Source organism: Habropoda laboriosa, unplaced genomic scaffold (genome assembly GCF_001263275.1).
Source record: "Habropoda laboriosa isolate 0110345459 unplaced genomic scaffold, ASM126327v1 scaffold81, whole genome shotgun sequence".
Lineage (NCBI taxonomy): Eukaryota > Metazoa > Arthropoda > Insecta > Hymenoptera > Apidae > Habropoda > Habropoda laboriosa.
Window position 1 is genome coordinate 230,106 of NW_017100194.1, and position 19,521 is coordinate 249,626.

At 30.2% G+C, this 19,521-nt stretch overlaps 5 protein-coding genes across 5 annotated transcripts; 2 read left to right on the forward strand and 3 right to left on the reverse strand.

The window, feature by feature from the left end:
* Positions 1-594: 594 nt before the first annotated feature.
* LOC108570225 (leucine-rich PPR motif-containing protein, mitochondrial-like) lies at positions 595-3,540 on the forward strand. The gene is made up of 10 exons (XM_017932043.1): positions 595-772; positions 835-986; positions 1,201-1,320; positions 1,425-1,692; positions 1,796-2,045; positions 2,133-2,321; positions 2,400-2,607; positions 2,723-2,935; positions 3,032-3,273; positions 3,461-3,540. Exons 1-10 carry the CDS (start codon positions 642-644, stop codon positions 3,533-3,535), a joined length of 1,848 nt encoding a protein of 615 aa, XP_017787532.1. The 5' UTR covers positions 595-641; the 3' UTR covers positions 3,536-3,540.
* A 25-nt stretch (positions 3,541-3,565) lies between these two features.
* Positions 3,566-8,377, reverse strand: LOC108570226 (monocarboxylate transporter 13-like). The gene is made up of 8 exons (XM_017932044.1): positions 8,194-8,377; positions 5,683-5,802; positions 5,474-5,617; positions 5,127-5,395; positions 4,467-4,883; positions 4,151-4,316; positions 3,840-4,040; positions 3,566-3,780 (listed from the first exon to the last, which is right to left on the reverse strand). The coding sequence occupies exons 1-8, from the start codon at positions 8,375-8,377 to the stop codon at positions 3,566-3,568; spliced, it is 1,716 nt and encodes a 571-aa protein (XP_017787533.1).
* A 665-nt stretch (positions 8,378-9,042) lies between these two features.
* LOC108570278 (PITH domain-containing protein GA19395) lies at positions 9,043-10,393 on the reverse strand. The gene is made up of 6 exons (XM_017932115.1): positions 10,344-10,393; positions 9,827-10,008; positions 9,693-9,736; positions 9,552-9,629; positions 9,335-9,439; positions 9,043-9,250 (listed from the first exon to the last, which is right to left on the reverse strand). Exons 2-6 carry the CDS (start codon positions 9,995-9,997, stop codon positions 9,043-9,045), a joined length of 606 nt encoding a protein of 201 aa, XP_017787604.1. The 5' UTR covers positions 9,998-10,008; positions 10,344-10,393.
* An 838-nt stretch (positions 10,394-11,231) lies between these two features.
* Positions 11,232-16,394, forward strand: LOC108570251 (zinc finger CCCH domain-containing protein 13-like). Its single transcript, XM_017932082.1, has 10 exons — positions 11,232-11,502; positions 11,679-11,754; positions 11,873-12,273; positions 12,476-14,548; positions 14,665-14,973; positions 15,078-15,411; positions 15,487-15,653; positions 15,740-16,020; positions 16,099-16,216; positions 16,286-16,394. Exons 1-10 carry the CDS (start codon positions 11,321-11,323, stop codon positions 16,392-16,394), a joined length of 4,050 nt encoding a protein of 1,349 aa, XP_017787571.1. The 5' UTR covers positions 11,232-11,320.
* Positions 16,395-16,947: 553 nt separating this feature from the next.
* LOC108570227 (protein msta-like) lies at positions 16,948-19,499 on the reverse strand (the record flags this gene model as incomplete). Its single annotated transcript, XM_017932045.1, has 8 exons — positions 19,495-19,499; positions 18,833-19,397; positions 18,146-18,514; positions 17,922-18,056; positions 17,486-17,672; positions 17,313-17,408; positions 17,150-17,226; positions 16,948-17,052 (listed from the first exon to the last, which is right to left on the reverse strand). Coding segments are annotated over exons 1-8 (1,539 nt in total), but the record flags the coding sequence as incomplete, so codon positions are not given.
* Positions 19,500-19,521: the final 22 nt, after the last annotated feature.

The following is a 19,521-nucleotide window of genomic DNA, read 5'->3' on the forward strand; positions in this document are numbered from 1 at the left end:
TCAAAATTCTTTAAAAATATTTTATTACTAGAAAATATATTCATTAATAATTACATGTATAGTACATGCATGGATATTAACCTATGCAGGAGCGTCACTCAGGTGCATCACGAGGATTAATTAATTAAGCACAGGCAATAGAAAACAAAATTTGTTATTCAATGGAATTTTCTATTTCTTTTTAACATCAATTTCTCAGTTTTTAAAGTTATGATAATTTGTCAAACTAAGTCGCCTTCTCACGCTTGTGTCGAAAGGCTTAAATAACAATAGTTTTTTAGATTAATGTTAATATACATAGAAATAAATTAATAAATATAGGAAAATTTAAAAAGGCATTGCAATAATATTTAATAATATTTAAAAATTCATACATTATATATTTTTTTTTTTACTCTTTAATTTTATAACTTTACTTTTTGAAGGAATATAATTTATTCTTGTTCCATATTGATTAATTAAGAAGGTAGTATATTTGAGCACAAAATTTAAATTTAATCCTTGATTCTAATTTAAAAGGTAAGGAGGTTTTTATATTTTTACTATAACGCATCTTCAGTTTATTAGATCAAGAGGAGGAGGTTACGTGTATAAATATATCACGTGGAAACTATATATTTTATTATTAACTTCTTTTTATCATGACAAATATTTTATTAAGATGTGCAAATCAGTTTGGATACTTTTCGAGAATTGCGATGCTAAATGAAAAGAAAAAGACGATAGGCTTTACAATTCAAGAATGCACTACAAAATTTGTTTTTTTAGCAAGGTTAGTTTTTTAAATGTTTGTATATCTTTTGTCAGGACTTATAGGAAGTAATATATTGTTAGGAACATAAGTTTGATATCAATAGACGAACCCCAAATGATAGAAAAGAAACTTATATCTGAAAAAATTGCTGCTATATCTAGCCATGTAAGCCGACATAAATGGATACAGAAAGAAGAAATTACAAGCATAACAGATAATATTAATTTGTTATGTAAGTATATAATGTAAATTATATGTATTCATATGTGCTATTTCAATGTTATACATAATATATACTACCTTTTTCATGTGCAATTTGTGCATATTATTAATGTTTTCTTTTTTTAGTAAAAAGTTGAAAAGTTTATATAATTAGAATTACCATACTTGTATAATAGAAACTTTATATGTCATATTTATATAATTTTAAATTGTTTTCAATGCAGATATTATGAATAAACATCAAGTACTTTTATTATTGGATTGGTGTAATAAAGTGATTGACTGTTTACCATTAGATAAAGTTGAACTTGGAAAATCTTTATGGTTACATCTCACTGCACTCAGTATGTTCTTAATGATCTATTCTTGTTTATTAATATTAAATTTATTAGTACAACATTTCTATGAAAAATGTAAACTTTATATCTTTTTTACTTTGGGTCAAAAGATTTCAGATTACAAATAAGCCATTACAATGCACTTTTAAAATTATATGTAAAAAATGAGTATGATTTTTCACCTATGAAATTATTAAAGGACATGATAAATAATGGAATTCATCCAGATGAAAGGACATATGAAACATGTATTGAATATTACTGTATGAAAGGCAATATTAGTGAGGCACTAACACTTCTGGAAAATATGCAAAGGATGCAGCTTCCTTTATCAGAATCTATTTTTAATTTATTATTGATGGGATATTCTCAATCTGGGTAAATGTATATAACTGATTGAATAAATAATATCTACTTTTGAATATGCAATTAAAAATAAGACTTACTTTCAAAATATAATTTGAATTTATATACTTTTCAGAAATATAGAAAGTGCATTTGCAGTTTTAAATAGTATGAAACAAAAGAAAATAAAACTAACTACTGAAACATACGCTGCTGTTATGTGTGCTTATGCTAAATTAAATGATATTGATAAAATCAAAGGAATAATCAAAGCTTGTAATTTAAAGAATATACATTTCACTAATAAATATATTTTAAATGTGATTTATACATTAGCAACAAATGACACCAATTCAAGCAAAGTTTCCTCCACACATATTGAAACTGTAAGAACTTCTAGGAATTTCATAATAAAATTTTATTGTCATGTACTATAAAATGTAATAATTCAGTGTTTCTAATTTTTATTTTAGATGTGTCAGTATTTAAAAAAAAAATCCATTATTTCCACTGATGAAGTACAAATTCTATTAAAATTAGTAGCTATTAATGAAACAGATGTAGTTATGACTGCCCTTTCTTATATATGTTTAGACACTAATACATCTCAATATAAAGATATTATGAAATTAATATTACAACAAATTGTTAATAAAAGCATGGTGAGAATAATATATTTTTTTCTTGCTAATTTCTTAATATTTTATTATTTACTCATTGTAATATATATATTGTTTTAGGTTGCTAATGAAATTATTAAACTATGTACTGTTTTTAAAAATGAAAAAGCATTTAAGGAGTTATTGTTAATGTCATTGTATTATTCATTATTGAAAAATGATTGTGTGTCTCTTCCTTTACTTAGAGAATGTAAACTTCATTGCATAATAAGACCACATTATTTTTGGCCACTTTTAATTAAGCAGGCATATAAATATGATGTACAAGGTATACACTTTAAATATAAATGTATAAATTATATAGAAGTTTGTCAATGCTGGTAACACAACTGTATATATATTTATATGTAATGAAACTAAATATATCGTTCTTCTGCTTTTAGGCATTTTAAATGTTATCAAAATTATGGTCAATGACTTTAATGTATTACCTTGTATTGATACAGTTACTGATTATGTTTTACCATTTACTTTTGGAAATGTGCCATATGTGAGAAGTTTATTAATGAAATATGGAATAAATGAATCAACTATCAATAATGCTTATGTTTTATTAATGTTGAAAAAATTCAAGTCAAAAGAGGCTGCTATGTACTGTAAGTGTTAAAGACTCTCTCAATATAGTGAAAAATTTCACATATACACAAACAGTAAGTATGCAGAGAGTAATATTGATTGTTTTCTGATTATAGTAGAAAACTTTCCTGGTAAATATTATTATAGAATAATTGCTCATGACCTTAGACATACTACAATTTATAAAAATGATGTATACAATTTTGTATACATTAGTCTTAATTTAATAGAAAACATGGATTTAGATACAACATTTAAGTCGAATAATGAATCATTTGAACCAACATTTGTGTCTATGGATAAACAGTTATGTGATCTGATGATTGATTTTCCAGGTCATAAAGGGTGGTTTACAAAGGTACAGAATTAAAGTAGATTATAAATGTTATTTAAATTATTGTGACGTAGTTGTTGTTTTTTTAAAGTTATTTTTGTTACTTATAGCATTGTAAACAATATATCTATAAATTGAAGGGTATATCATGATTTGTTAGAAACATACTTTAAATTATTGAATATTGAATATTTTGTTATTACTGTTTTAGGTATTAGATTATGTTGCAAAGAAAGGTATTAATTTAAAACCTCAGACAATACAAACAATAAACGAATTTTTATAGGAATGTACGACAGATAATGCAAAACATATATTATAAAATGTGTGAAATAAAATGATACGGAAGTATTTGTCTATAATCATTTTGTTGATTGTTTATTACATTTTTTGTTTTTTTGGTATTCACATTTTTTTGTGTTTTTTGTTGAATAGTAGGTATAAAGAATAAAATTAATCCACTAACAGTAATCATACCACCAGCAGTAAAGAATCCAGGATTATAAGATTCTAGTGCGTCATATAACCACCCTAAAAAACATAAGTTATAAAAAAGTTATAAAACTAAAAGTTGTAAATTATAAATATACCAGCAATTGGTGGTCCTAAAAGTGATGCAAAGCCTTGAAATAATAAGAGTTGACCAAAAGCATTTGTAAGACGATTTAAACCCAATAAATCTACTAATATCACAGATGTAAGACCGACATAAGCGCCAGATGTAAATCCAAACATAAAAGAATAAAGTATGAATGATTCAAAAGATGTACAAAATGTGCTAAGAATTGTAGCTGAAAAAATAAAAATGCTTCAGAACTATGCATGTTTTTATTCAAATAACATTAAGTCATCAATATTATTCAATTAAGAGATTTGATTAAATATTAAGAATAATACTTACAAATACCACATATTGTAAGACATAAATTATATATGAGTAATCGATTAACCCATGGTTTATCTGATACATATCCTAAGATTATACGGCCCACAGTATTAGCAATTCCAATTACTGCAAGAAGGTAACTTGCATCTTTTTTATCGATTCCTTGTTCTTCGGCTTGGGGCTACATAAATATATAAATTTTAAATATTGATTTTGAAATTTGTAGTTTATAAGCAAAAGTCAATTATAAATATAATAGAAACATTTATAATTCGGAAATTTTTAATATTAAAAGATTATGAATTATTTCAATGAAAATCTGTATACATACCAATACATACACATACGGTACATAGAATCCAATACTGGTGCAAAAATTTGAGAAAGTAAATAATATGAATACTGGATCCTTTAACACAGAAATATCTAATTTCTCTTGTAAAGTATTTATTTTTCTTTCAATATATACTTTAAATTCTCTATTTTCTGCTTTTGTATGTTCTGTTTTATTCGGTAAACTAGCTAAACCTCGAATAAGTAGAGTTATAGAAAAAAATACCGACTGCTGTTTGCTAATGTTCTCAAAATTGTCTTGTTGTATCGCATCATTTGAAATCAAAACGGGTTGACTTAGAGATTTTATACCGGTACTATTTTCCTCCTTTCGAAAACTCACACTATGCAATTTTTTACTATTTAAACTGTTCGAATATTCTCGAAGACCTTTCTTCGAGATCGGCAACGATTTCTGAAAATCGAATGATATATCGAGGATAGTATCATACTGTTAACTTCAATATAGAAAAGAATGTTCCGATTAAACGCATGTTTTACACTTTGTTTTAATGTACCGGTTTAAACATATACATTTTATAAATTGCGTGCATGTTCGTTTTAATTTTTCGTAATTCTATTTTACGATGCTATTCGTTACGCGTTGTATCGCTCTGTTATTAAGCTTTTTATAATAATACATACAAGAATCCTGTACCTCTGAAGAACTTCTCTTTATCGGTTTGTTCGTTTCAAGGGGTCTAAAGAGTATTCCAAGAACGGTACAATTCAAAACGATCCCAGAACAAATCAACATTGTTCCACGCCATCCATATAATGCTATAAGGTAATCTAAGCAAGGGGCGAAAATTAATGTGCCTAAGCCCGAACCGCACACTGCAATTCCCGTTGCAAGGGAACGATACTTCTCAAAGTAACATGTTACACTTACGATCGCAGGTAAATAAATTAAGCCAAAACCTAGGCCTGTAATTTTTCATTTATCACTATGTAAAATGTTGAAAGGAAAATTATATTAAATAAGAAATGCATTTTTCACATCACCTGTTCCTATGCCGATCGAAAAGTACAGTGTTACAATACTTCGAGCCCACATACTCGCCAGTAGGCACGCACTCGCCAATATTGAGCCGGCTATAGTCACAGCTCGACATCCAAATTTATTCACAAATAAGCTTGATATTGGACCTTAAATAAGTTGTTCGTTACGCTTTTCTGAAACCGTATAGTATCGTGGATTATCAAAGATTTACCTGAGCACAAAGTGACTCCAACTAAGATCGATGCGACCCATGCAGTTGCTCCTTTTCCTTCTTCGAAATAGTGCAAAAGTTCTAAGTAAAATACTCCGAAAGAGTATGTCACACCATCCGCTGTAACAAGAAAAAGTTTTTCTTTATGTAAAATAGTACACGAACAAATCATCAACTAAAACAATTATATCGAAAACAGTCTAATCAAGATATTTGAGCAAAATTATTTTATTTAATAAAAGTTAGTAGTGAAAGTTATGTAAAATATGAAATTCATTTAATATAATTAGTTACTGAAAATTGCGGCATTATTTTCCCCTGTTTGTGCTATCACTAGAATGAGTTCATTACGATTATTATTGCGAAACTGTTTTTATTTTATTCTCTTTTCAATTCTAGCTACAATGTGTGCAATCAACTATTGCGATATTAAGTATTAAGTATTACACAGTATTTAACAAGAATATTAAACGAACACAATTACTCAAGTGTATAGATTCAAATTTTACTATGAAAAGTAAGGTATATTTTTTCCCTTAATTTATTCATATTCCGGTGGCAAAATAATATTTGCAAATTTGTAAAAATATACATTTACATACATTGCAGGAACGTATCGTAATCATAAGCTAAGTGGTATTGGAATTTCCATATTTTCCACAATAAAGAATACCTAATGTTCCGTTTTGAAATAAGTATAATGCATCTTCTAAGGAGTTACCAATACACGAAAAGCAAACTGTTCGTATCATGTTCTGATTTTATGTATCATAAAGCTACTGTTATGCGTAATCAGAGTTTCTTTGTATGCGTATGTTTTCATACATACGGTAAGTGACGAGCAAAGTGCAATAACTCAACAATAATACAGCTCGATCACGGGCATTGTCTTTGTGATGAAATCATAATAAAATCATCACTGAAATGTATCCGTTAGGTAAAATATTCGTAGTATTTTTTTTTTTTATTTTATGAACAAGAATAATTTCGGCGATCGTTATAATTCCCCTTTTTGTACTTATATTGTCATCGATAACGTTATTACCATCGATTCTTCGGTGTAGATACAGTCATTTTTTAATTGTATTTTTAATACAGCATCTAATAGGAGTCTATGACGAAAACAAGCAAGCTTATTTAATGAAAATATTATTTTTATACGTATTATAGATAAGACGCCGAAATGAAACATAGATAAAACTGTATATCATTTAGACGTTTGTATAATGTCACGGTCATCGCTTCTTTTTAATTTATTTCATCGACTTCTAGGATGCTTAGACATTTTGTAGAACATTACGATGTACTAACGATTGATTAAAATCTGCTTGTGAAAAATCTCATTCAATATTCACACTTTCATGTACAAATAGTCTTATCCTGATGATGTAAATATTTCTAGTATATTTTTCGCGCTATTGTTACGTGTATTAATATCAGAAGAAAAGAAAACGATTGTATTTCATGATTTCATGAAAGATGTTCATGTTTTTGCGAAAGTTAAAACCAGGAAGAAATCGAAGACGCATGCACAAGCATGTTTTCAAGGACGTTTTTTTTTTTTTTTCTTTCAAATCATCACTTACAAGTTGACATACATATTTGCTTTTGCGCATAATGCAACGCATGTTTAATTTATTGTATTTGGAGATATTCTGTTTTGAAACAAGCACGCAATGTTGAACACATGTTGTAAATCTGTATGTCCCTGTATTAGAGAAAACTCAACCAGCGTTCCTTAAGTACAGCTCTTCTTCTCTCGCAATTCAGCATTTACATATCTACACTTCAAACGAGATAGAGGGTTTAAAGATTAGGAAACAATCTCTGTTGATCCTCTTTGATTTGTTCGTTATGCTGAACTAAAATACCGCATATAAGGCTATATACAATGTTGCTTATGCAGTCGTGAGCGACAAAAGAGTATAACAGATTAAAATATTTTTTTTTAGTTTAAATATTATTGAAGGGTTTAAAAGAAATCGGTAACTCAAAATTAATAATATTTCTTGAATGTTATCTTAGAAATATAGAAAACCGTTCGTGTAATTAATTTTTTATTGCTTTCATTTTATCGGGGAGTAGTTTATTTGTTCGAAATTAATAAAGATACCATACAACCGATTAATACGGCCAAAACGTGACCATAATGGTAACAACATGACAATAACGATAAAGCAATCCTAAAAAAGATGTATAAATGTTTAAAAATAAATCAGCATTTTAGCGGGGTGTCTATTATAATCAACGGCATAATAATTAAGTCGTTAAATGAATAAAAAATTCATCTGGTGTGTGTAATTAATTTTTCATTCAAAATAAATTTTTTTATCGTATAAGGTAAATTTAAAACGGATAAACGGTGCTCGTGTTGAAATTAATTTATTTGAAAAACGTCTAACAGAAACACAAGATTTGAAGTAAAATCTTAACCACGTGATACACTTTTTGAAACATCTAAATGTTTAGAATTTCATGAAAATGCAATGAAATGACAAATTAATTGCTTACCGATTACGTGAATTAAAAATGATGCTAGAACTACGAAATAGCCCCATCCTCCGTCCGGTGGTAAGGGTTGCCTGGTTGCAGATGACACTGAGTAGTCCATTGATGTACAGCCGATATTTTCACTTGCATTTTTTTTATCTTGCTTATTTGCCTCGACGGAGGAGCAATCAGTCGCGTGTGCCATGAGCTGCAAATGTCGAACTTAGTGAACGTTGTTTCTCGCGATATCAAGCATCGAAGTTTTAAGTTGGTGGCCATATAGTGGAAGGGAACGAAGAAGAGAAGGGGAGATCGAAGCAAACTCGAGGAACGTGTTACATTTCATTCCATAGAAAATTCGATGCATGAAATAAAGAATTGTTTCTACCATGAAATAATAGACGATGTCTGCTGTATTATTAAAAGATGGTATTAATCGTGGCAATTTAAAAGTTAGATAGGAAAACATGATTTTTGAATAAGCGCGCTGCGCTCCCCACTATATCGTTTCATGCAACCACGTGGAACTTTAAAAGGGATAAATTTTATATTTGAACATATTTATTCAATGTAAATTTGCAAAGTAATTTAACTCAATTTAAGCTTTTAAATTGTAATTAATTTGCTTTTGAATAAATTTGCCACTCGTAGTCTTTTTCGAAAGAACGCGTAAATAGTTTCAGCATGATGCGACTTTCTTTAGTATGCCGTGGTAATTAAATAATGGTATTTAATGTATAATAAAACATGTTAAACTCAAAGAAAGGGAATAGGCAGAAATGTTCATTTGAATATAGACATTTATTGGTTTTTATAACTGTTTCACTTCTTAATACAGAGTAGGTCTTCTGTTAACTTGCTAACATAAAATCAGCTAACTGTCCTATCAATATCTTCATGTTCTCTTGGATGATCATTTACTTGTGGACGTGATTCATAAGTACAAATGGTAACACCATGTTGGTGACCAGGTGACCATTCTCCTTTTAATCCAATATAATAAATTTTGATTTTATCTGAGCCTTCAATACCAGTAAAATGTAAACTTAGATGATGCACTGATGAAAATTTCACTACCCTGTAATAAAAATTGTGTTCAATTTTTATATTATCATAATTTTATGAAATGATAAATACATAATATGATAACATATATATATACTTAAGAGAATACTCATGTACTCCAGTACTATCTACACATAGTTCAAATTCTTGTTCAGGTTCTGTGACCACATCATCAAATGTCATACGTGGTCGATTTTTATATCTGTATCAATTAAATATTTTATTCAATATTAGTCAAATTAAGATTAAAAGTTAATTTTATAGGTTAAATTTTATTTCAAGCATGTCAAAATACAAAATATAAAATTACTTACAACTTTACTTTATTTGCATGTAAATCATCTTCTCCTCCAATAATGATGAGACCTTTTAGCTTTACATTTCCTGTGAAACTGAAGAAAAATAACAGTATTCATATATTCTTAATAAAATAATATCAGAATAAAGAAACATACGGAATATTAAATAAGAGTTCATTATCCACATCACTTTCGACATACTGAAACAAGATTAATTATGGTATACAATATTATATTAATGCAATTTAAAGAATTCTTGTACTAAATATTAAAATAATTTAAATAGTTACTTTATTTCTGTCTAATCTGTTTTCCCATGGTTTAAATACAACAGCTCCACTACCTTCTTCACATTCATTTAAACATTCTATATTTTCTATGTCAATTTTTTGGTATAAATTATATTGTACACCCAATTCTACATTATTATGTATATCTCCACAACTACATTGGTGTGCCATTGTAAAAAGGTCTATAAAAATTATAAATAATGTGATTGTTCAATAATAAACACTGGTAATAGATGTGCTAACATAACATGGTAATAATAAATTGCAATAAGTTTATTCTTTCAAAATATTTTATTGATAGCAAGAAAACTTAATATAATAAAACATTCGTGAGTTATTAATGTATAAAGGTAATGTGTAAATTGTACAGTTAGTATTGTCATTTTTTTCAGTTGATATTTGTCATAAACTGCAAATAAATAAAGTGAACAAAATAATCATACATTAATAAGAATAAAATTCAATCAGTAATATTTAAATTTTAAATACGAAAGAATAAATGTATCAAAGAACTAACGCAATGTGCAACGTGACAGCTACGTTTAAGGTACTGGAAATGACAATCGGAATTACGTACAGCTATATTTTAGTGTTTTAAATACATGCATACAAATTAACTGTATATACGTTATTATTTATCGGTAATGTGGAAATAAATTACAAATAGCACTAATTACTTATACAATTAACATTATCAATAAAAAGTTAAAAGAAATACTTATAGATAAGGAATTATAAGTTAATATCAGTTCTAAGTTTGAATTTTAAAGCTAATGAAAAAATTGTCAAATATTTCTCTGCTAGTAGCTTTATTTCAAAATAAGCATTAATGCAAAAATTGAAAGCTTAAAATTTTACATTTTATTTATGAATATCTATTTTTATTTGAGTACATTTGAATTTTTTTTTGTATATGCATCGAAGATCCCGTTTCCGTTAGAAGAGTAAATGTATTTCCTTAGTAATATATACTATTTCTATTACTCTGGTTGCATTTTATATTTACTTTTATATTACATTTTGTGCAACATATATGGATCTTTTATATTTACAAATTAGTTTTTGAAAGGTTATTTTTATGTTTAATAATATATTAATAATGCTTGAACACATTTTTTATAGTGTTTATCACTGTATGTTGGCAATATTAAACGTTTCATATACAACTTCATTGTGTTAGCAGTATTGTTTTCTGTACATTTAGTACTTACTTCAGTCGTATGCAGTAGGGCGACCTAGGGTTAGCTTTTAAGAATGTGTAAAACAAAATAAGTGTAAATATTAACATAGTGACGTTTACAAGAAAAATAATTGTATAAAACATAACGAGCGACTTGTATTGTTTAGCTTTTAAATGCTTTGTCGATTCTTTGTCAACTGTGCTTGTATTCGTCAATGCCTAACTGATTAATGGTGATTCCATAGCAAATGAATATTTGCATGCTGCAGTTATGTGCTTCCATTGTGAAAACATAATTGTTTTATGGTGATAATATGTCAAAATCAAACATAAGGAAGATAACGGTTGACCCTACGAAATGTAATACAGACTCTCGTCGACCAAGTGTGTTTGAGAGGTTGGGGACCAAACCAGCAGTTACTGCCGGCCAAAATTCGTCGGATTATTGTAGAAACTGGGCACTAAACGGCAGCTGTTCGTACGGAAAGAATTGCAAGCAAGTATAATTTTGAAGTTAATATACTTTGCAAAAAGAATTAAATATATGTTTATCCCTTGTACTGATGAATAATGAAATTACATGTCAAGTTCATTATTTAGAGAATAGAGTAAGAATTATCACTCATTCAATTTAAGATGATCAACATTTTCTTTTCTTGATATTGCAACTAGATATGCAAATACTCACACATTAATAAGTCCGTCCAAGCGTGCCAAAAAGGATAATGCTATTGCAAGTACAGCGGGAGTAAGTGTATAATTTATATTATAATATTTAGGGAGGACAATATCCAATTAAAGATTTAAAACTGTATTCTTATTTTATTTGAAGATAGATATTTACATATATGTTTATCAATATGTAGCTCATTGAGGATCCATTTAAAAGGCTTACTTCTAAGATCGTAAAAAAGGCATCGCATAGTCCTGATTTAAATTTGGAAGAGTGGAATCAAACAGATTTGGAATACGAGGACGAAAAAGTATTAGAAAGACGCAGACAACTGTTACAGCGTGAACTAGAATTACAAATGAAGAAAGATAAAGAAGTTCATGGAAAAGACAAAGTGAGACAGAAGAAAAAGGCTATGACTTCTTCATCTAGTTCTCATACTTCAAGTACATCTAGTAGTAGTAGTAGTTCTAGCAGTGAAGATTCATCTTCTAGTTCCACATCTGATTCACGTAAAAAGGTTAAAAAAATTAAATCTAAGCGACATCATAGTGGTTCTACAGATTATGATGAAGATAAAGAAAGAAAAAGAAAGTAAGTTGTAATATATATTATTTTACATAAAATAATACATACTTTAAGAAAATTTTTATTTTTGGATTAGTAATTAATTTTGTTAAAAATGTATTATTTTTTTCAATATGAGCACTTGCAAATGATGTTTTATATTTTTAATTTTTGTTTTCAACTACATAAAGTTTTGTGTAGTTTTACTAAAGTGTAATAATCTTAACAGATTAAAGTTGAAAAGACTTGGAACAAAAAATGAGAAACCATCAATTAAGAAAAAACGTAAATTTGAAAGTAGTTCTGTAAAAAAGGATATTAGTGTTAGATCAGCAAAGAAATACAGCTCATCTTCAACATCAAGAAAACATTCTTCCACACCTCGTGCAAGATCACCAGCAATACAAGTATCTACAGCAGTAACATCTACAACAACAACAGTATTGGGTTCTTCAATATCTGTGCCTCACCATGGAACATCTAATAAAGTTAGAGAAAGAAATAGAAGTGAATCTCCCAAAGTAACAAAAAGTAGAGATATAGATAAAGAAGATAGGCATTATAAAAAAGTACGAGATGTAGATGAATTATCTAAAGATAGTGCTAAAAGTAAATCTTTTGATAAAGTTAAAGAACAAGATAAAGAAAAGAATCGTACGATAGACGAAAAAATAAAAACTGATGAAAGATTAAAGGCGAAATGTAAAGATAAAGATATACGTTCTAGGACACCTCCAACATCTGAAAGATCGAAACATCAACATTCAAAAGAAGCAATATCAACAAAAACTCGGCGCAGTCGTACGCCTGAAAAATCAAGATCCAAACGAGAGCTTACACCATCAAAGGCTCAGGATAGACAGATTGGTACAACAAACAGATCTCGAGATACAGAGAAGAGAGATCGTGAATCACATAAAAGTGATAAAACTAAAGATAGGGAAGATATAAGAAAAAATGAGCAGAATAGTAAAACTAGGCCAGTATCGAGTCAAGAAGAGAGTCATAGAAGGATTGGTAAAGAATTTGATGATAAAGCTTATTTGACTGATAAAACACGACAAAAGAGCAGAGAACGGCGTGATAAAGACCATACAAGAGATGAGCGTGGGCATTCGAGACTTGGTCGAGATCAACGAGACACTCGTGATAAAGATAAAGAAGATCTACCAGAACGTTGTCGCGAACGACCACGGGAGAGAGATCGTGATCGTGATAGAGACCGAGAACGTGATCGCGATCGTGAGAGAGACAGAGATCGAGATCGTGAACGCGATCGGGATCGGGATCGTGATCGGGATAGAGATCGGGATCGTGATCGTGATCGAGATCGTGACCGTGATAGAGAAAAGGAACCGATAAAAGCAAGAGATAGAGATGTTCCACCTTTAGTTTCAACGTCGATGAGTTTAACAACGGATAAAAATTCTCGATATAGTCGGGACAAAGAACGAATAGTGGTAAAAGATAATGCCTTTGAAAAGAATGGTACCCGAGAACGTAGGAATGATAGAGAAAGGGAACGGTCTGAAACGAAAGCGCTTTCTGATAGAGACAGAACATCTCAACGTATTGATAATAGATACGATAGAAATACTGTAGATAAGGATGCACCTATTCGTAAACCTGGTGTAAATTCACCAAGAGACCGTGTTGATCGTTTTCCACGAGAAAGATCTTTGGATAGAGCATCATTGCTTGATAAAGGTGTCCATAATGTCCCACCGTTATCGCAAACACCTGCTTTACCAGCAGTTCAGTCTTCTATAGCATCTTCTGCAGCTTCATCTGCACCACCTACATTGTCAACATCACGAGACAATTTAATTGATAGAATAGATGTCGGACATTATGATCGTGAAAGACATAGGCGATTTGGTACAAGATATGACCGAAGTCATACATCTGAACACGAACAGTCACGTGTTACACCAACAAAAGTTGATCGTTTAATCGAAAGACGGGAGACTAGTCCACGACGCACGATTGAAATTGATAGAAATTATAATAGAAATTATGGACGTTTGTCAGAACATTGGGATGAGCAGGAGGAAGCACCTGCACATATAGACTATCGTGATCATCATGTTCACGATGATGATAGAAGAAAACCTGTGGATGGAAGGAGATATGATAGTCCGTTTGATGAAAGACGTGGAATTCGCGAAGAAAGATCTCGAGAATCTAGATATGTTGTTCAGACTACGGATAGAACGTCCTTTGATGATCATCGACATCATCACCATCATCATAGACATCCACTTTATTCTGGAGAAAAATTAAGAAGTAATACTGCAATTCGGTATGTTAATTATCAAATTTTTAAAAATAATTTTTTTGTTTAGAAAAATTACATCCATGTTAAAAAGGATAACAATAAATTGGAATTTTGTTAACTTTTGTGTTTATTTTAATTAGAGATGAAAATGTTCCTAATGATGATTGGGATTGTCACCATCGTGATGTAGAACATGGTAGAGAACGAACTTATGGTCCTGTTGATTGGGAAGAAAGAGAATGGCGTGTAAGAGCACCATGGGATAGCAGAGACAGTCTTCCCCGATCAGAAGTGCATGACGATGACTGGAATTCCCGATATGATAATTCTGTGTCTGATTGGAAATCAAGTGACTCTCGAAAATGGGATAATCAATCAGTGCATATTCGCAGCCACTATAGAAATGATCGATCTAAGGAATTAGAATTAGCAGAATCTACATCGCATAAGTACGTTATAAGCCAGTCTTGATTAATTAATATATTATACCATGCATTTATAATACAGTAGACTTTGGGGATAAATGTAATCAAATATTTTGTTGCTTTTCCAGTAAAAGAAGAACTTACAACAGTTCAGAAACTAGAGATGAATGTGTAGTTCATAACTCCAAGCAAACATCTTTATATGGTAGCATGAAAGAGGAACCTATCAATAAAAAGCTAATGGAACTTGCTGAAGGTAAATTGTCTACAACTCGAGAAAAACCTACAGACACTTTTCAGAAGAAGCCTGCACCAAAAGAAAAGTCTGAAACAAAGGAAACTGTTACATCTGAAACAAAACGTTCTGGTATTGACGAATCTTTGCAAACGCTTCATACTGAAAGCGATCTTAGTGATATTAGTGATGATCCAGATGACATATTAAACATGGAAGATATTACGGTGTGTTTTCCTTTTTGGTTTATATAATTAATGCAGATCATTACATGAATACATTTTTATTATTGGCATTTACAGGATATGGACGCAAATAAACCGCGAGCAACTAAGAAAACTCCTGATACTGCACAACGAGATGGTCAGCCAACAATCCAAGAGACAGATCCCTCGTCTCCAAAGGAAACGATAGAAGAAACAGTTTTTCATGCAAAAGGAAAAGATAATACTGACACAATATCATTTAGGTACTATTTTTAATTTCTAAAGTTTCTACATTACTGTTATATATAATGCATACTAATAATATTAACATAATTAAAATTGTGCATAGAAATATGGAAGATGAAAACATGGAAACAATGGACTTTGAAGAAATTTCCGATGGTGAATTGGAAGAAGATATAAAAACAAGTGGTAAAGGTTTAGGTGATGCTTTGGGAGTTGATTGGGAAAGTCTTGTTAAGGAAACACAACCTCGGAAATCTACATCATGCAATCAGAATTCAGAAAATCGTTGGCAATGTAAAGCAATTCTACATAGAATTGGTGTTTCTGCGAAATACGCAGGCGAGGATCTGATAAAAAAAATGACAAAAAAATATGGGAAAGACGGTATGTTGTTTAATGAGTTATAGTTTGATTCGAATTACTGTAATTATATCTGTCTAACTAAATCTTTTTTTTTCCCAGATCACTCGGAATTTTTCCTTCACAATGTTGGATTTATGCATACAGCACTTGCACGAAATCGCTTGTTGCGTGACTTAAACAATGACATGCTACCTACGGTGGATGATTTTCTGTATAGGTAAGTAACATTATATAATTTTTTAACAAACAATACGATGTTATGATATATAACATTATTCTGTTACAGAAATAATAATGTAAATATTGATGAGGATGTGGATTACGATTTAGAAGTGTTAAGACCTTGTACAGCTTTATATGAAGAAGCAAAATGTTTGTTACAACAAGCTGTATGAAAAAACGCTTTTATTTATAGGAAATGACTCCCAAAATTGCACTTTGCTACTATAGTACATACAATATAGTATAGGGCACAAGTGCATCATTTTGTTACTTGCTAGTCTGGTTCAGCTATTTAGCCATTTGTTGCTGCCAACTTAGCCATCAGCGGTGCAATGTAAAAAGAAATTAAATTGATACGTTTTTCTTAACATCTAGTTCTTTAATTGTCCATAACTAAATGTCTTTTTGTATATTATTCAATCTTTATGTATCCTTTATTGAAATTATAATTGATGATACACATTATAATGGTGACAAATTTGAAAAATATAACGATTTGATATCAAGAAGATTATATTAATCATATCTTGTATACTCGTTTCTTTTAATGTAGAAGTTTTTAGCGAATATATATTTCCAGAAACATCTTTTTTTTAAACTTATGTGTTTTCTCATATCTTTTCTGCTAACATTTACTATTCTTTTAAGTACTTTTATTATGTGATTAATTAAATTGTACATTATTTATAGGAAATATTTTCTTTATATATTTCTTTACACAGTAATTAATTGTTTAAAATATTTTTGATCATATTGGAAATTAGCAGTTGAAAGAATATCATTTTGCAATATAGTAACTGCTTTTTCTAACAAATGTTGATTTTCATTGACCTAAAATGATGTATAATGTAAGGATGAAAATTATTAAGACAATACAACAAGGAATAAAGTAATGCAGAAATATAAATGTAGAAAAATTTGGACATACTTTCTCCATATTTTGTTGCTGTTGAAGTCGTTTTATTTTTTCAAGATTTGTGCAATACAATTCATATAAGAGAAGGCCTGAAATATTAAAAAGAAAACTTGAAATATTTTATGTGTATACAAACGATAATATAAACATAGTTAAGTAATTTAAATTGATTTACCTCTTTTTTTACAATCACCACAATTTAAAGCATCTATTACCGAAAGTAAATCGTTGCAATATTTTGCCTTTATATCCAGTTCGGTGTCAGTCAAATCTAGTATAATAATTTAAGAAACTACCATGTTCAAATTAATAAATTTCAAATAAGATATACTATTATACACTCCGTACCTTCCCATGCAAGACCATCACTTCTGCCGTAACATGAAACAATTCGAAACTTCACGTCGATAATGAAATAATTGCTCCAGGGAACCACAACTGAAAGTTCTTTTTGCATAAACTTATAAATCTGACGTGGTGTTTTATACAGATTTTCTTCCATTATAGCTGCTATACCTGAACGAATCGAATATATCTAGTAAAAAAAGGAAAAAACAAAGTACCTGCCATTGAGAGAAATTTATTGAAGCCAAAAATTTTAGGATTCTTTTCTTGTTATTAATATTAAATTATTTGTATAACTGGTACAATGAAATCTTATAAATATAAAATTTGTTACATAGCATTATTTAACACCAAAGCATAAGTTAATAGAAGTTGTAAATGAAATCAATCAGAAAATATGCATCAAATTATTAGTTAGGAAATATAAATATGTAAATACCTGCCGGTAATTTATAGTTGTCGAGCATTTATTGCAAACCCAAGAAGTCCCTAAGTTAAGAGGATTTCGGGGTAATAATTCTCCGAAACATGAATCATGTGCACACAAAAGTGCACCTAATTTAGACCCAAACTCCTAATATCATTCAAAGATAGATGATCTCCTTTTGTTTCAAGTACCGATATATTTTTATGATTAAGGACAATGATCATTTAAAGATTTACCGTAGGATCGCTGCATCTTCTGCACGCACAAGAAAAGTGTTTGGTGAGGCTTAAAAAGTTCCTTCGTAATGTTGTATCCCAAAATAATCTCGTATAGGTCATAGTAATCTCCTCTCCAGCAGAAATCGGAAGGGCAGCGGTAACGTACAATCGAAATTCACCATCGAAATGGTGTCTCGTATTCGGTACACAACAATGATTTTGCAATGCTCCCATGGGATAAAGACTCCGTAAACTCGTGGAATGGTCTTTGTCATGGACACTGACCGTTTCGAACGAGTTCGTGTTGAAAACTTCGCATACTCGTTTCATCAACTCCAGATCCTTCTCGTTCGGAAGATTCGTTACGTTTTTTTTTAGCAGTTCGATCTTTTCATAGAAATTTTTTGTTTTATAATGGCACAGGATAAAACTGTAAAGTATTGTAAATTTCTCATGATATTAATGATAGTGATGATTATCGTATTAGTATCATATTAACTGTTCGAGAAGCAGTTGCGTTCCTATTTGAAGGACAGGCATAATTTTATTTGATAGTTTATTCATTATTATGTGAATATTAGTAATAACGTTTAGTAGTATTAAATTCGACTTTTAGCTCCGTGATTAATTTTTTACATCTTAAAACAAATAATATTTCATCCTTGAATACATTTTTTTTCTGTAAGTTCGTAGCATAATTCATACCTCGCGACTAGTAGTGAGAGTTTCATTATGCTGAAGAGCAGCCAAACATTTGCGTTGCTGTTCCGTCACAAAAAGCGCGCGGATCGGTACCACGGAAAGCAACAAGTCCAATGACCAATCAGTTCCACAAGTCGGTATCAACGACCTCAGATATTTACATTCGTAATTCACATGCATCGGTGAATTCTCACATTGGACAGAACAAACTGGAAGGCCGCAACCTCTGTCACATGGGAACAACGGACACTCATTCTTATAGCAACAGACGCACATTTGTAACTGTTTTCCCGCGCATCTCGGCCCGATCAGCAGAGGCGCATCGATAAAAATCAATTCGTTCTGTTCGATATCTCGAGTGGCGAATATACCACGACCACCCAACGACGAGTAACGAATAGTCCACGATCGTGGACCATCATGGAAAATCTTATTTTCTTTCAGATGTGTTACCAACAATTCTTCCACTTTCTCTGGCTCTACGATATCCTGCAAGCTCATGCTGAACGACTTCACTTGAAAGAGAACTCCGAGATGACTGTTGCCGACAGGACTGACCACCACAATGCTATAGTTAACATCTTCTCAGGGTATATATGCATATGTGCAGTTACGTAAGGCATCTGTATTTATGTACATATATATATTTCTGCGTTGCATTGAACTTCATATACGAGGATGTATTTATACAT

What these genes read in the sequence shown, in the direction of transcription:
- LOC108570225 (XM_017932043.1), top strand. Translation starts at nt 642, where the DNA reads ATGACAAATATTTTATTAAGATGTGCAAATCAGTTTGGATACTTTTCG. An exon ending in ATATAAATATGATGTACAAG is followed by an intron (nt 2,608 to 2,722) that starts GTATACACTTTA and finishes TTCTGCTTTTAG; the next exon opens with GCATTTTAAATGTTATCAAA. An exon ending in AAAAGAGGCTGCTATGTACT is followed by an intron (nt 2,936 to 3,031) that starts GTAAGTGTTAAA and finishes TTCTGATTATAG; the next exon opens with TAGAAAACTTTCCTGGTAAA.
- LOC108570226 (XM_017932044.1), bottom strand. Translation starts at nt 8,377, where the DNA reads ATGGCACACGCGACTGATTGCTCCTCCGTCGAGGCAAATAAGCAAGAT. An exon ending in ATTTTTAATTCACGTAATCG is followed by an intron (nt 5,803 to 8,193) that starts GTAAGCAATTAA and finishes TTCTTGTTACAG; the next exon opens with CGGATGGTGTGACATACTCT. An exon ending in TGGAGTCACTTTGTGCTCAG is followed by an intron (nt 5,618 to 5,682) that starts GTAAATCTTTGA and finishes AACTTATTTAAG; the next exon opens with GTCCAATATCAAGCTTATTT.
- LOC108570278 (XM_017932115.1), bottom strand. Translation starts at nt 9,997, where the DNA reads ATGGCACACCAATGTAGTTGTGGAGATATACATAATAATGTAGAATTG. An exon ending in GAACTCTTATTTAATATTCC is followed by an intron (nt 9,630 to 9,692) that starts GTATGTTTCTTT and finishes ATTTTTCTTCAG; the next exon opens with TTTCACAGGAAATGTAAAGC. An exon ending in CATGCAAATAAAGTAAAGTT is followed by an intron (nt 9,440 to 9,551) that starts GTAAGTAATTTT and finishes TAATTGATACAG; the next exon opens with ATATAAAAATCGACCACGTA.
- LOC108570251 (XM_017932082.1), top strand. Translation starts at nt 11,321, where the DNA reads ATGTCAAAATCAAACATAAGGAAGATAACGGTTGACCCTACGAAATGT. An exon ending in GATAAAGAAAGAAAAAGAAA is followed by an intron (nt 12,274 to 12,475) that starts GTAAGTTGTAAT and finishes TAATCTTAACAG; the next exon opens with ATTAAAGTTGAAAAGACTTG. An exon ending in AGAAGTAATACTGCAATTCG is followed by an intron (nt 14,549 to 14,664) that starts GTATGTTAATTA and finishes TATTTTAATTAG; the next exon opens with AGATGAAAATGTTCCTAATG.